The sequence below is a fragment of the Anabrus simplex genome, chromosome 1 (genome assembly GCF_040414725.1).
Source record: "Anabrus simplex isolate iqAnaSimp1 chromosome 1, ASM4041472v1, whole genome shotgun sequence".
In the NCBI taxonomy this organism is placed as follows: domain Eukaryota; kingdom Metazoa; phylum Arthropoda; class Insecta; order Orthoptera; family Tettigoniidae; genus Anabrus; species Anabrus simplex.
Window position 1 is genome coordinate 336,600,760 of NC_090265.1, and position 17,276 is coordinate 336,618,035.

Below are 17,276 nucleotides of genomic sequence, written 5' to 3' on the forward strand. Positions count from 1 at the left end.
GACAGGGAAGAGTTAGGAGTTGGAAGGAAGCGGCCGTGACCTTAATTAATTTGCCTAGTGTGAAAATGGGAAACCACGTAAAACCATCTTCAGGTCTGCCGACAATGGGGTTCGAACCTACTATCTCCCGAATTAAAAAATTAAACGCTCATTAAATGTATATGGGAAATCAATTAAACTTGTAGCTTTAACGACTAAATTCTAATGGAAAACCATTCTAAAGAAATCTACAGTACAACTTCACGTGCCATCAGAACGATAGGAACATGATTTTTCATTTAGAAAGTCTTAGTTTTATTTTCCTTCTCCCTGACCGTTTTTCCTCATTTGTAAAGGTTGGCAATCGATGTGGATATGGACCAGTTTTGCGACCGGATAGCCTTCCTGCCACAAATACTTTATGGGGGAATTCATTCACTATTGCGTGTTTCTGTGGTGCTGTGTTGTGTGTAGACGGAGAGGAATATATTAAAACGAATACAAAACAAGTCCCCGAGCTTGAGCAATTACCCACAATTCAGCCAATGAGCCAGAATTTGAAAGTTATTCACAATGTAGTTGTGTCCAGAAGCTATCAATGATATTACTAAAATACTACACTCTAGAAATGTTACACGAAACAAAAGTGATCTGAGTAATGGATTGAGACAAAATTTGTATGTCCTGTATGGTTACATCCTCCATCAAATTAGCACTCCAAGAATTGTGTTGCATCATGCTTCATGGCTGGCTGCTACAAGAAAAAGAACCCGCACAACGGTAATGTCTTGTACACATTTCGATATTTCATCCAGTATTCGGGGAGAGAGGTTGTTCCTTCCGACCTCACCGAGTTCAAGTTTAATAGTTTTTCGACCAACCATCCCATGCATGCTCATTCATTCGTATGCCCTTGTACACCTGTCACGGTGAGTGAGTCAACGATACTTTGACGTGCGGCTCAGCATGCTTCTCTTGTTTCGACAAAGAAAACAATGGAAAAATAATGAATGCTACTGGAAAGGGAGACAAGCCTGATCATCGAAATTCGGTATCTATATTTGTTTCTAAGGCTAAGTTAAATTATTACACCACAATTTCTCATCGATATATTCCGAACCCAAAAACCCAAGGATTTAGCAAGAGAGGCTAGGAAACCCACAGTGTGAAAAAAAATCTAGTTTTCTTCATGCCGTGCGTTCATGAGTGAACGTTAATAGCTGGTAGGCATACTTAATTCGATTATAAGTGTTCGTATTGCAAAACAGAGTGAAAAGCAATCAACCTCACAAAGAGAACCATTACTGGATCTACTCGAAAGTAGTTGGCAAAAGAGAAAATTTATCCAATTCAGAAAACTTCCGAGGTAGCCGATCCGTGAACTCAATGCCTGTACTTCAAAGTGCATTACTCCTGTTGGTGTCGTTTTATCTATGGGCCCTAGAAAGTACTTGTTATCACTGCCGTTAGTTAATCAAGGTGTATTGTTTGTAGAAGTGTGTTTCAGACAATGCCCTATACTTGCTTACTTGAGACGTCAATTAGGATGGTTGTTCCTTCCCCTTAAAATAATTATCACAGTCATCAGAAATGTCACTTAGGAGACAGAAAACATCTCAAACAAAAGTCACACAAGAAAGGATTTCAAATACACAGAACATAATCTGTTAGGAGAAATGGTATCATTGCCTGCTACAGGGGCTAACCAACAGATTGTCTAGAGAACTGAAATAATGAGTTTAGTGAAACAAAAATTAACACGAATCACGTAATTGCAGCGTTAATTTTTACCGATACTAAAACATATTCATGGTCTATTATACCGCTCAACGGATAATAATAATCCGATTATTGACTTCTTTGAAATGCTGAGCGAAAGCACAGAATCAATAAAGTAGAAGTAACCACAACGGATACATCTGACAGGAAAGAAACATACTCAACAGACATCTACTTTGGCTCCCTGAATCTCACAGTGTGTGTTCGATTCTCAACCAGAAGGCTGAGCGGGATCGCGAAAATTCTGCTAACAGGTGTCATGGACAATTAAGACCTTACTGGAAACATACACTAGACATTGAGATAGTTTCTCGTTGTTTTTATCACTGAGCGAGAAAGCACAGTCAGTATCAATTTGCCGGGTTTACTGTAATATTTCCACCAATCGACGCGCGGAACTTCAGACAGTGGTTTGACATTCACGGTATGGCAACTCTGGTACGGGAAACACACAATGGAAAAATTCTCAATAACAGCCACCAATAATAATAATAATAATAATAATAATAATAATAATAATAATGGCTTTACGTCGCACCGACACAGATAGGTCTTATGGCGACGATGGGACAGGAAAGAGCTAGGACTGTGAAGGAAACGGCCGTGGCCTTAAGTAAGGTACAGCCCCAGCATTTGCCTGGTGTGAAAATGGGAAACCACGGAAAACCATCTTCAGGGCTGTCGAGAGTGGGGTTCGAACTCACTATCTCCCGAATACTGGATACTGGCCGCACTTAAGCGACTGCAGCTATCGAGCTCGGTATAATAATAATAATAATAATAATAATAATAATAATAATAATAATAATAATAATAATAATAATAATAATAATAATGATGATGATGATGATGAATCGACCCTATAAGCTCACCATGCACCACCGAGAATGACAGCATTGGGAATGCTACTGCTGGTGTTGCTCATAACCCTGCTACTTGAACATTGTCAAAGCCAAGCCTGAGATAGGTCAATGATACCAACAGTTGTTCTTGTCCATACCAAAATACATACAAAGCAAAGCAAAGTGACTTCCGTACAGGCCATGAAGGCCCTTGAAGGGGTAGAAGGTAAAGGCTTCCACCATTCGTAACCTCGGTGCGTGATGGAGTAGAGTGGTTAGCTCTACGCCCGGCCGCCTTTGCCCCCAGGAATTAACCTGGTACTCATTTTTGGTGTAGGCTGAGTGACCTCCGGAAGTTGAAATCTCATTTCTTAAATTTTACGACTTCCTGACGGGGATTCGAACCCACGTCCTTCCGGGCAAACCGAGCACGCCTTTACTGCCTCAGCCAGGCAGCCCCTTACCAAAATACATAGTGCAATGTAAATACTATAGCTTACCAAAGAACGATTTGGGCTCGATCTTTCCGTACACGCGCCTAAAAGGCGTCAAATAAAATGCCTGCACACATACGACACACATACGATTATTATTATTATTATTATTATTATTATTATTATTATTATTATTATTATTATTATTATTATTATTATTATACACAGTGAATTTAGGTCCGTGAAAGTTTATACAGAAAGAGTAGGGGAAGCAAAACTTTAATTCAGGACGTAGTTCCGAAGATATTCTGTAAGTTATCCATTTGTATCCTAGACGAAGACAACGAAGTTTGCCACTGGAATGTAGTCGCAAGGAAAAGTACAACTGTAGGCTGAAGTGTAAGCAAATTAACTCTTGATACTTGTAATGTAACACGTAAATGGTAATGAATAGTGTAAGATATTCAAAGTTTTACTTTTGTTTGAACAGGCTGTTGCTGCTCGAATGTAAAATGATAAATATGACTGACAAACGGCAGATGCAAGTTAGTGTTTGATGTGTCTTGTAATTCGTGTGACTGATCCTCCATCAATAACAACAATACTAGTCACGGAAATGAGTTGCGTGTTGCGTGGTCCCGAGACTTGCCAATACTATGATCTGCAGATTAATTAACTCTTGGCAGCAATGTTGGCTCATTAGTAGAACAATATCACCAAGAAATAATCGCTGCCGTGAAGAATGAAGTAGTCTAGAGCACGTTTGTGTAATTCAGAGTCACTTCCCATTATAGAAGAACAAGATTCTAGCACTCGACGCATATGTAACAAGTAAATAATGTTTAAGAAAGCAAGAGATTTCAAGGCTCGTGTAAGTGACGAGCACTGTCTATAGTACGTTTTGGTGTGCACTGCGATTGTGTAAATTGCCTACCAAAAAATGGGCGGGATTATAGTACGCGAACCTTTTCTTGAGCCCTAGTTCCCTTTCTGCACTCTGGAGCTCAGGGCTCAAGAAAAGGTTCGCGTACTATAATCCCGCCCATTTTTGGTAGGCAATTTACACAATCGCAGTGCACACCAAAAATTCACACATTTCGATAAGGAGAAAACACAAGACATCGATTCACTGTCAGAATCGAACACGCTTAGATACGCGTAACGAGAGAGAGAAAATAATAGCCTACATAATGTTATTAATTTTACGTCCAACTAACTACGTTTATGGTTTTCGGAAACGCCCAAGTGCCAGAATGTTGTCCCGCAGGAGTTCTTTTACGTGTCAGTACATCCACTAACACGCGGCTGATGTATTTGATCACCATCAAGTAGCACCGGACTGACCCACGATTGAACTCGTCGACTGGAGCTCAGAAAGGCCGGCGGTGTATCGCCTGAGCTACTCCCTTCGGAGAGAAAGAGAGAAAGGGGCGCGGAAGCGGGGGAAGGGTGCAACTGTGAGTAGTTCTTTTCGAGGTAAAAGTGGCTTTCGATTACTACTGGCCAGAGAATGTCACTGCTATGGCACAGAATAGAGAACATGTTTCCTATTCTGTGGTTATGGTGTCATCGATTTCGTTCAAACTACGGGAGGTTGATCCATATCAAATAGGTGTCCGAGAATTTGTGCCAACGGCCCTTATTTAACGGGGAAATGACCGTTTAAATTTAACAGCCTTGATACCTGTTGGAAATTTGCATATGAGTAGGCCTATCTAGAATACTGCTGGTTTACTGGTCACCGTATCTTATTTCTACGCAGGGGTCCCGTGTTCGAAGCGCTTCCGCACCTCGCTCTTAATTTTTCTTCTCCTTTTTCTTTTTCTCTTCTTTTAATTGTCTCGGAAAAAAGACACTGGTATTCACTGACGAGTACCAATTAATGTTACAAAATATGCGGTACAAAATTCCACGAATTATTATTATTATTATTATTATTATTATTATTATTATTTTCCTATTTGCTTTACGTCGCATCGACACAGACTGGTCTTATGGCGACGATGGAATAGGGAAGGCCTAAGAGTGTGAAGGAAGCGTCCGTGGCTTTAATTAAGGTACAGCCCCAGCATTTGCCTGGTGTGAAAATAGGAAACCACGGAAAACCATCTTCAGGGCGGCCGCCAGTGGGATTCGAACACACTATCTACCGGATGAAAGTTCACAGCTGCGCGCCTCTAACCGCACGGCCAACTCGCCCGGTACATTCCATGAATTAAAAAAATACAGATGTGTTCACGTTCAACTAAATGTCTAATTCGTACCATATTTGTTTGATTATCATATACAGGTACGGTACATCTTACAATGTTAACCCACTTTAGTTCATTCTACGTCAAATGAAAGTTTTTAAAATGAAATTGTAAATAAAATTTATGGCAGATTTGTGCAATTAACAATGTAAATGAAACATGGCACGAGTGCTCTTTTGTCTATATTTTTACTGTTGTAAGCGTAAACAGTTTCATTTCTCTCTCTCTCTCTCTCTCTCTCTCTCTCTCTCTCTCTTATCACAACTAAAGCAGCGGTTATAAAACAAACAGAAAAAGCGAAGATTTTTCAAGCTGTTCGTAGTAAGAGGGTACAATAGTAAATGAGTTTATGATAAAGCTTATACTTAATTTGGAGGAATTTCCTGTCGTGGAGAGTCAAATAAAAATAAATGAGATGCTGACGCGCCTTAAACCCGAGATGCCCGCGCAGAAGTCAGGAATGCTGACCACTAGACATCAAGTGTTTACATACCCTTTCTTCTGTCCGACTTAAACAACAGAGACTGGTCGTGTCAATTTTGAAATGTTCGAATTTGGAGAGGATTATCTTAATTCAGAGTGGCTATTGCAAGCGTTAAAAGAAATCGAAATATATGTTAAGTGTGGAAAGACAAGTTTCCAAATAAGATGATTACATTATTATTATTATTATTATTATTATTATTATTATTATTATTATTATTATTCTAGTTGCTTTACGTCGCACCGACACAGAGAGATCTTATGGCGACGATGGGACGGGGAAGGGCTAGGAGTGGGAAAGGTACAGCCCCAGCATTTGCCTGGTGTGAAAATGGGAAACCACGGAATACAATCTTCAGGGCTGCCGACAGTGGGATTCGAACCTACTATCCCCCGAATACTGGATACTAGCCGCACTTAAGCGACTGCAGCTATCGAGCTCGGTGAATACAAATTAAATGAAATTAAATATGCTGACGTCACAATAAAATTTGACGTTCTCGGTTCGTGTTTAATGACTGAAGAATCCCGCATTTTAAATACATATATATATTCACTACAAAGATGGTTTTCCGTTGTTTCCCATTTTCACACGAGGCAAATCCAGGAGCTGTACCTTAATTACGGCCACGGCCGCTTCCTTCCCACTCCTAGCTCTTTCCTATCCCATCGTTGCCATAAGACCTATCTGTGTCGGTGCGACGTGAAAGCAACTTGTATATTCACTACAATTTTTAGTAAAAGTAACCATTTACAATTTACATTAATTATATTTATTAGGTATTCATATCAAAATATATGAGTTGGGCTTAAATTAAAATAATTTAAATATTCTTAGGGTTATAGAAACCTCTGGTAAAAAGAAATTTGGAAGCTGATACCGCAGTGTCCCAAGAGGACAGTTACTTAATTTACAGTCTAAATGCTGCTACTTCTTCACTTTGCTAATCTAGTTACCTTGCAGATGATAAATGATGTAATGAGTGCACTTAATTACTCCACTCGTACAACTTGTAGAGCTGCAAACTTGTGCCCTTTAAGAAAAGTTCACGAAAAGCTTCAATATACAGTAGGCTACTTAAACTTGACTTCCTTAAGAGAAGCATAGATGACCGCTATCTCCCTATGTACATTTCCGCTTGTAACATGCTTCATGTAACTTCTCGAAGAATGGAAATGAGTTGCATTGCTGGACGCCTGTCAAGAAATGATGACTAAGAAGTATGACGTAAGTTTCCTCGGGATAACAACAGCAATTAAGATGAAAAAAAAGTTATCTAAAATAGTGTACACACATGTTTAAATACTGAGATTTAAATAATAGTAATGTTATTGGCTTTACGTCCCACTAACTACTTTAACGGTTTTCTGAGACGCCGAGGTACCGGAATTTAGTACCACAAAGAAAGCAAAGTCATCTCCGTACAGGCCATGAAGGCCCTTGAAGGGGTGGAAGGTAAAGGCTTCCACTATTCGTAACCTCGGCATTTGATGGGGTAGAGTGGTTACCTCTACGCCCGGCTGCCTTTGCTCTGGTACTCATTTTGGGTGTAGGCTGAGTAAACCTCGGGGTCATGTACATCTCCGGAAGTGGAAATCTCGTTTCTTAAATTTTACGACTTCCTGACGGGGATTCGAACCCACGTCCTTCCGCGTGAACCGAGCACGCCTTTACCGCCTCGACCAGGCAGCCCCTACTTTAGTACCACAGGAGATCTTTTATGTGCCAATAAATCAACCGACACGAGGTTGATGTATTTGAGCACCTTCAAATACCACCGAACAGAGCCAGGATCGAACCTGCCAAGTTGGGTCAAAAGGCCAGCGCCTCAACCGTCTAAGCCACTCAGCCGGGCTCTGTGAATTAAATAACACCACCTTCCCTCGAAGTGAACAATGACAACTGACTATTATTGAAAGGTATATTTAGCCTCTACAGCAGGTTCTTTTATAATATACAATACTGATTATATATACACAGTTTAAAAAATTAGAGGAACATGTCTTTGAACGTATGCCATGCTCCACAAAACAATACCTCACACCCAGGTATATTACCAAATAAACCTTTATTCTTTGCCGTTGAAGTATATAAAAGAACGATTGATTTGCGTTCATTTTCAGAACACAAACGGAAATGTCCAAATAGAGGCGAAAACAAAGTGATAACAGTCCTCCAGGGTGGATTTTTATCACAGGTGGAGAGCTTCAGCATGTTGTTTGTCCTCCACGAGTATTTATCACAGCTTGGCACCTACGTGGCATGCTCGGTATAAGTCGACGCAGGTCACGTTGAGGTATCAGGTCCCGTTCTGTCCCTGTTTGAGGTCTTGGAGAGTCTGTGGTGGAACAGGACGCCCACGAACACTTCTATCAAGCCTATCCATACATGCTCGATAAGATTAAGGTCGGGAGTCACTGCTGGCCATTCCATCTCTTGAATGACCAGTTCTCGCAAGACAGCTTTGGTGATGCGCTCTATGTGAGCCCTGGCATTGTCGTGAATGAGTACGAATTAAGGGCAAACACCGTATGCAACAACCAACACATGCTGTAGCAGTATCTGCTCGATGTACCCCGCAGCGGTAAGATTACCACGGACGACGACAAGATCCGCACGGCCATCAATACTGATGCCACCCCACACCATCGCAGAACCTTGTGAGAATCGATCGCCTTCTTGGACAACATTTGGCACATACTGCTCACCACGGCGTCTCCACATACGTTGACGTCCGTCACGTTGTGTCAGGGGAAATGTGGTCTCGTCTGTGAACAACACAGGTCACCTTTGGCGAAGTTGCCAGTTGTCGTGGGTACGGGCAAACAGAAGGCGAGCTGAGCGATGTTGCTGCGTTGAACGGGGCACTCGTACAGGACGTCTGGGTCGTAAGGACACTTCTCTTAACCTGTTCGTTACTGTCAGGTCAGACACCGTTACTCCAGTGACCCTCCTGAGTCTTGTTGCAGTTCTCTGACAGTTGCTGAACGACGCCGCAACACACAGATGGTCAGATATTGGTCATCCTGCGGGGTTGTCATGCGTCCACGACCTTGTCCAGCCCTCCTTGCGAACTGGCCTGTCTCACTGTAGCGATTCCACAAGCGTTAGATAACTGACGGAGGGACATTTAGATCCACAGCAACACGACGAAAAGTTCATCCCTCCTGGGTCAAAGTGACGGCCCTTGCGACTTGAACCTCGTCTCACGGGATGTGCTGGTTTACATACAACGTGCTCAAATGACCGCAGTAGTCTGTGTACCTCACAACGACACACGGACGCACTGTTATTCACTTTGTTTTGAAGAGTCACCTGACAGTTTAATGCATGGTTACGCCTACAGATAGAGTATGACTTCGGTTTGACATACCCTGAGTAGCTAAGGTCTCAAGGTATGCTGTACGACCATTGGAACCCCATCTACCAAATTAACGTTCACATACCAGACGTTACAAACATGTTCCCCTATTTTTTTTGAACTGTGTATATATATATATAGGTCTTAATGCGACGATGGGACAGGAAATGGGTGGGAGTGTAAGGAAGTGGCCGTGGCCTTAATGAAGGTACAGCACTAGCATTTGCCTGATGTGTAAATGGGAAACCACGTGAAACCATCTTCCGAGCTGCCGACAGTGGGGTTCGAACCGACGATTTCCAGAATGCAAGCTCACAGCTGCGCGCCCCTAACCTACGGCCAACTCCCTCCGTATACTGATTATAATGTAGTCCATTTTGTCAGAAAGCAGAGAGTTATTGCCACACATATCCTCTTCTTTCATTGAAACTCTAGCTAGCTACAACAATAAGTTATCCTTTTTTTTTCTTTTTCATGTTCCTGTCTTGTGATATATCACGATATTGATCATCGCCACCTCATCAACTAAATTACAATATATATATATATTCATTGACTGAATAATAATAATAATAATAATAATAATAATAATAATAATAATAATAATAATAATAATAATCTGAGCACTAGGTGACAGACCACCGGCTTTCTGAACACAAGTTGGTGGGGCCAGTCGCAGCTCGGTCTGATGGTATTTGAAGGTATGGATTTACTGGCACGTAAAATAACTTATGTGGGACACATTCCGGCTCTTCGGTGTCTCCGAAAACCGTCAAAGTAGTTGGGACGTAAAGCCAAAATTATTATTATTATTATTATTATTATTATTATTATTATTATTATTATTATTATTATTATTATTATTATATACAGGAAGGAAGTTAATATAGCAATTTCTAGTAACGTTGCCATCGTAACCTGTTCAACATAATTCCATCTGCGAGCTTCTTGGGCAGGTGAGGGAGAGAGCTGTTACGGAGCCATCGGAATGAATGAGGGACTTGGATTAAGTAATGACACACTATTCGTCTAGCATTAACAGAGCATTCGAGCAGGAATTCTCATTAAAGGAAGGAACTCGCTGTACCGTTATATAATTACGCTCAATCTCTATATTGAAAACATAAAACTCCAATCTCGAGCAGAAACTTGAACTGATAGCACGGAGAGAAAATATGTAAAAGTTACATAACATTTACATATTCATGAGTACTGAAAGGCTGCACCGCGCAACGCGCTGATGGAATTGCGAGTAATAGTTCAGCAGCTGTGTGAAGTTAAAACGAAACTAGATGTATAACGGCAGGGAATCACGATCGGAAACAAGTGTCTGACAAAGCCTTGCCTGGAGCGAAGCGCTCCGAGCGACGTGCAAGATTTCACTCATCACTTAGTAAAAATGCAACTAATAGCTTCTTTGCTAATTCACTTAGTAAGAGAATTCTCAGCTGGCCAAAAGTCAATGTACACAGAGCTCAGATTAATTAGATCTTTCTTCATGACATTCCATCCCCACTTGTAGTTCCAATGAACTATGCAAGGCCAGTGACACCGTTCCGTGACTATAAACACAGTGCTGTGGAAGTACAAACTTTTCGCGAGAGTCTCTGCTATTGTTTTTTTTATTTGTCATAATCTATTTTAGGACGAAAGATATCTTTGTCATTCCCCTCCTTCGCACGCTGTGAAGATACTATTACTACCGTTATCGGTTTTACGTCCAACTAACTACATTTATGGTTTTTGTTGACGGCTAGGTTACGGGAATAATATGATATGATATGATATTATTATCAATGTGACCCACTTTATATTTATAGGAAAGGCGAGACTTTTCGCCGTTCTTATAATTCAGTTTACGGGTATCAGGAAAAAGACGGTGGGACATCTTATGAAAGACTGCCCACTGACAAAGTACCATGGGTCGTTCGAAGACCTCGTCCAAGCGACATTCTCAGTTCTAACCTGACTACAGTTGCTAGATGTCAATTTGTGATCTACACATTTAGTTACGTGCATTATTTAGAGGGAACCTACATTTGGAAGTTTCATCGTTATATCAGCTTTGAAGAAGAAGAAGAAGAAAAAAAAAGATTTCTAAAGTAAAGGCTTGTAGGCTAACTTCCAAGACATTGTATAGTAGTTTATGAAATAAGAGAATCTACTGTTGTTCTACCATACGGCAAATCATCAGTTTATCGGTAGAACTCTTCGGGTTCGAACCCCACTGTCGGCAGCCCTGAATATGGTTTTCCGTGGTTTCCCATTTTTACAGCAGGCAAATGCTGGAGCTGTACCTCAATTGAGGTCACAGTTGATTCCTTCCCACTCCTAGCTCTTTTATATCCCATAGTTGCCGTAAGACATATGTGTGTCGGTGCGACGTAAAGCAAATTGAAAGAACACGCACAGCTTCATCCATCGAGTTCATTTTTAACTTGAGTTTAACTCTTAGCTTAACTCTTCTGGAAGTGTTCCCAGCAGTCTTCATTACTTTCATATTATAGCCTATAGGCTATACATGTCAAATACAGCATGGAGCAACGTAAAAACTCGAGAAAATGTGTATGTTAATCGATTAACTGAAGAATAACTTACCGGCGAAGGACGCCGCCCAGCAGCGACGCGTTGAGGCACTCCGGCGGTGAGAGACGTCTTTGCACTTCGCCCACAGTGACCTTGTACTTGCTGGTAGAGGACAGGAGGGACAGCCGGCCCGGCACCGAGCAAAACACGTCGGATGGAGCCGACGCCCCGGACAGAACGATGTCCTTGCTATTCTCGTTGTTGCGGGGTTTTATGCCTGTGAACACAACACCAACAGTGCCTCTTAGTATACACTTTAATAACAAAGATTAGAACTATATACATCTAACGGGGTTTAGAAAATTGCTTTAGTGCGCTAAAATAAGAGCTGTTTAATAATATATAATAACACTGAAAAGCATGTTTATGAAAATATTACTAGTTTCCAGTCTCAATGTGCGAAAATTCCAAGATTTAATTTGACCCATCATCAAATTCACTGGAACTTTAGTTCGAAAGCGGTGTCAGTTATTTATTTTACTTCACCAGTGTGAAAAATTTCCTCAAAACTATCAATAAAAATTTTACGTCAGAATGTTTAGACGTCACGATTTATCATCATCATCAACATCATCATCATCATCATCATCATCATCATCATCATCATCATCATTCGTTCATACCGTACGGCTTGTATACAGCCCCCAAACTAATTCCGAGTGTTTCAGCACTGGCGGAGTGGTATCGGGAGATAGTGGGTTCGAATCCCACTGTCGGCTGTCCTGAAGATGGTTTTCCATGGTTTCCCATTTTCTCACAGGGAAAATGCTGGGACTGTACCTTAACTACGGCCATGGCTGCTTCCTTCCCACTCCTAGTCTCATCCTATCCCATCGTCGCCATAAGACCTGTCTGTGTCGGTGCGACGTGAATCCAATTGTAAAAATGGTTTTATTTACGAGACGTGGATCTGAATACCATCCACGATGAAGTTTACATTTACATTTCAGATAAATGTCAGGTTGTATCCACCGTATTGGTTAACATCCGTTTCCTATCCATTTCCTTCTGGATTTTCCGCCATTGGGAATCGTTTTCCACTTTAGCTATTCTTGAGAGCGTCTAGTTATTGTTTAGTTACTTAATTGTCTGCAACCCGACATAATCTTCATGAAAGTGTTTCTTGGTCTTCCACGCACAAGCTCTTCGTGTCCAACATCAGTCCACCTCAAAGACGTCTATGCAAGCATTTTTTCATTATTGAAAATATCAGTATTCACCTATTCTCCCGCATCGGCCACGGAGAGCAATGTAACATCTATTCAGTGACTATTTTTTTCCTATTGGCTTTACGTCGCACCGACACAGATATGTCTTATGGCGACGATGGGACAGGAAAGGACTTGCATTGGGAAGGAAGCGGCCGTGGCCTTAAGGTACAGCCCCAGCATTTGCTTGGTGTGAAAATGGGAAACCACGGAAAACCATCTTCAGGGCTGCCGACAGTGGAATTCGAACCTATTATCTCCCGAATACTGGATACTGGCCGCACTTAAGCGACTGCAGCTATCGAGCTCGGTCAGTGACTATTAGTTTCGAGTGTATGATAGTGACATGCCGTAACAGCCTTCGTAGCTCGTGTCCCCTCGAGCTTTCCTCTATTTAGCCCTCCAAACAAGTCAGCTGATCCTGGATTATTCTACAGGAATTACATGTTCCTTTTCTTGCATTTTCTTCGTAGTCAAATCATATTTAGTGAAAATGACAAGTTGTGGTGGAAAACGCTCTATTACATAATACTGACAGGCACACATGAGAAATGAAACATCGTAAATATCAGTTATCGTCATGTTCTCCCCAAACCTTGAGCTGATAAAAAGAAAAGATGTAGTTCGAAAGTAGGTAGCAGCAATAAAAAAAGGAACACATGTGCAAGCTAGAAAAGTAGGCTTTTTCTTCATATATCTAAAATTAATTGGTTCTCTAATTTTTTTCTGATGCAGTAAGAGCACAGAGATAATAAAACCTGTTAAGGCGTGCTGTTGTCCTGGTATGAACAGCAGAAGTGGAAGAATGATTGTCCCAGTTAGGACAGGATTTTAACTCAAATTAATAGCCATTCTAGGAAATCGGAACTAACTGTAACAAGGATGAGGTTCTTATAGAAGAAATAAAATTTCAAGAAAGAGCCAGTAATTAGTGTACATGCCTGAAAGGCAATAATAATAATAATAATAATAATAATAATAATAATAATAATAATAATAATAATAATAATAATAATAATAATAATAATAATAATAATAGCATAACGCAATGGTGATATTTATTCATATGCAATGGTACTGATATGATATTGGCTAGCTGTATTCGGTAGTTAGCGATTCCTTAAATTCCTGTGAATAAGGCCGAGAGATTGAATCCAGCTACAGGTGGCCAAAAGCTAAAAATTAACGCAAGAAGTACATTCACTCGCGTGTTAAAGAATCTGCTTTGTGTCAAAATTCCGGTATATGGACGTGTCTTAAAATTGCAGTGAATTTTAACACATCATTAAATGTATATAATTTCCTCAAACAACGATTAATCATAATTTACGTCAAAGGTATCTTGATCTTTGAAATAACTTTACCGATACTATATATTGAGATAAAATTTTCAGTTTATTGTTGTATCTGTATGTGTTATTCACACATTTGAGCGTCCTTAATGGTTTACCACAAAGAAATACGCTTTTGATTGAGGATGAAATAGAATTTTGTGATTAGACTCGTTTTTCATTCGCTGCTCATTGTTCAAGGATGTATTGATCATTCACTCTGATGGTGACCATTTTGTGAATGTACCTCCTTCTAACTTCTATAGATCATCCTATTCAGATGGGATGTTTTCCGTACCACTCAAAATGGACAACATTTTTCATTACCACTGATAATTCCGCATGAGAACTAACGTTGTGTAGCGCTTTCAACAATATCAATAATATTTCGTTATGCTGACTTCGAAGTGGGATAGGTTCGTTGTCAGAATATAAATCATTACAACCTGACTATCTTAGGTGAGCAAATGTACATTCTACAACACCGATACACCTTGTTTAAGACAATAAATACTGCTAGTGGGCTGCGCAACGGATTGCAAAATTTCAATCGAAGCAGGAAAAATACGAATAATTTCGATGGAGAAGGATAAAAAATGTTCAATTGGAATCCTGGATTAGTACATTAGATATATAATATACCCGAAATTCTGCAGGAACTCTATCCTGATGATTTTTGGCATCAGATTACAGTAGGTAATTCCTTACGCCTCTTGGAAAGTATTAAAATACGTCACCGAAGTAATGAAGTGAGTAGAGTTGCAGATTAACAAAGAGCTTCTGTCTTGCAGCGTAGCCCGAGTAGCAAGTAAATAAATCCCAAGAAACATGGAAGAGGCGTACCGGCTCTTTTAACGCTACCTGCCAAAACAAACATGAAGCTAGCCCCGCCCACGTTTCCTGTAAAGTGAGAACACGGTTAACGCTTTAGAAATTGCTTATCCGTAATGTGCGCGGTAGGAAGTCTTCCATGCACAGTTCAATAAACGATATTAGGCCTACTGACAGAGGCTGGCGATGGTGGTGATTGCTGTGATCGTTTTTATAAGCTCACAAATCGTATGCCTGTAAGCTCCTGTTGATTAGGAAGATACTGAAGATGATTATCAAGGTAAGAGTAAACACGTGTCCTCATCCCAAGGTGGTGCAACTATTTACAAGCAACCCCCCGAATGGAGGTGAGCTGTATGTACCGTTTCAGCCAGAGATTTAAGATTCCATTCTTAAATCTCTGACAGTTAGATAGATAAATGTCTTTATTGGCGTAGATAAGGCCGTCAGGCCTTCTCTTGCACTAAACCAAACAGTAAACTAAACAGTACCGGGAATTGAACCCACGCCTCCGAAGACTGTAGCTAATAGTGTTAACCGTTACACTATGTAGACGGAAACTCTCGAATAAGAAGAAAAAATGTTGTTATCCCTTGAAGAATGAGGGGTAAATAGAAATCATAGAAGAGAGCCAAGCCTAGGCCTCTAATGCATTAATATCACCGAGCCGGAATTAACAAAATGTGACGGCTTACTATGTCCTAAGTCCCTAAACTTATCAGCAATATATGACAATTACTGTTAGTTGAGATGTGCTCTGTGTATTTAGCTGCCAATCATCTCCGCTAAATGGCATTACTACTAAATTATAAAAATCCCGTCAATGGCGAGTACGATAGTTATTATTCAAATAAATCCTATGCTTATCTGGAAGATACAGGATTTCTGATGGTGAAATAATTGTTTAAATAAATTGAGTAGTTCCCGAGATTATCCTCCATATAGGATACAAACAAACACTCAAACTTTCTCTTTTTATAACAATAGTATATTATTCCCGTCACGTTAAAATATGTTTGATTCATTTTGTGGACTTGAACTATTACCGGTTACCTGACCTTCGTGCTACTGAGATTAAACTGCACACCGTATTGACACAAGCGGTCGAGTTGACTACGCGGTTTTGGTCACGTAGATGTTACCTTACATTCACGAGATAGTAGGGTTCGAACCCCACTGTCAGCAGCCCTGAATATGGTTTTCCATTTTCGCACTGGGGCTTTACTCTAATTAAGGCTACCGTCGCTTCCTTCCCAGTCCGAGTCTTTTCCTATCGCATCGTCGTCATAAGACATACCTGTATCGGTACAACATACGCAAATAGCAAACGACCAGACGAGTTGGCTGTACGGTTAGGGGCGTGCGGCTGTGAGCTTGTTAGTGGGTTCAAATCCCAGTCGTCAGCCCTGAAGATGGTTTTCCGTGGTTTTCTATTTTCACACCAGTCAAATGCTGGGGTTGTACCTTAATTAAGGCCACGGATGCTTCCTTCCAACTCACAGGCCTTTCCTATCCCATCGTCGCCGTAAGATCTATATGTGTCGGCGCGACTCTCTCCTTACGGGGCATATATTCAAATAGTTGATAATTAGCTATGTACATGTGTACAATTTTTATTGTAATTTCGGCTGAGCATGTGAAATATCCGCTAAATGTTAGCGTGTCAACAATTTTATACCGTGTAAAATCCTGTTATCCTATAATCGTACACTTTAATATATTCATGGAGCGACTCCCTGGTTCAGGAAGCCTTTGGAGTTGAACATCGCCTATGCATGTAATACTTAACCTGCCGACAATTTAACTGAAGAGAAGAATCCGGATAACTTCATGTTCCATAATAATCTGACGTTCGCAGCACCTTCTGGAACCGATTACTGGGACTTGTTTGTTTGTGAGTGACTAAGAATGATTTTACCTAGCGATCTAATCAATAAACTTTTTTTTGCTAGTTGTTTTACGTCGCACCGACACAGATAGGTCGTATGGCGACGATGGGACAGGAAAGGGCTAGGAGTGGGAAGGAAGCGGCCGTGGCCTTTATTAAGGTACAGCCCCAGCATTCGCCTGGTGTGAAAATGGGAAACCACGGAAAATCATCTTCAGGGCTGCCGATAGTGGGGTTCGAACCTACTATATCCCGAATACTGGATACTTGCCGCACTTAAGCGACTGCAGCTATCGAGCTC

At 40.8% G+C, this 17,276-nt stretch overlaps 1 protein-coding gene across 2 annotated transcripts in view; it reads right to left on the reverse strand.

The window, feature by feature from the left end:
- TfAP-2 (transcription factor AP-2) overlaps window positions 1–17,276 on the reverse strand; it is a 630,614-nt gene that overhangs the window by 95,670 nt on the left and 517,668 nt on the right. For both annotated transcript variants that reach the window (XM_067142506.2, XM_067142496.2), the window contains exon 5: window positions 11,730–11,934. In XM_067142506.2, coding sequence (XP_066998607.1) covers window positions 11,730–11,934 — 205 coding nt within the window. The remainder of the gene's footprint in view (window positions 1–11,729; window positions 11,935–17,276) is intronic.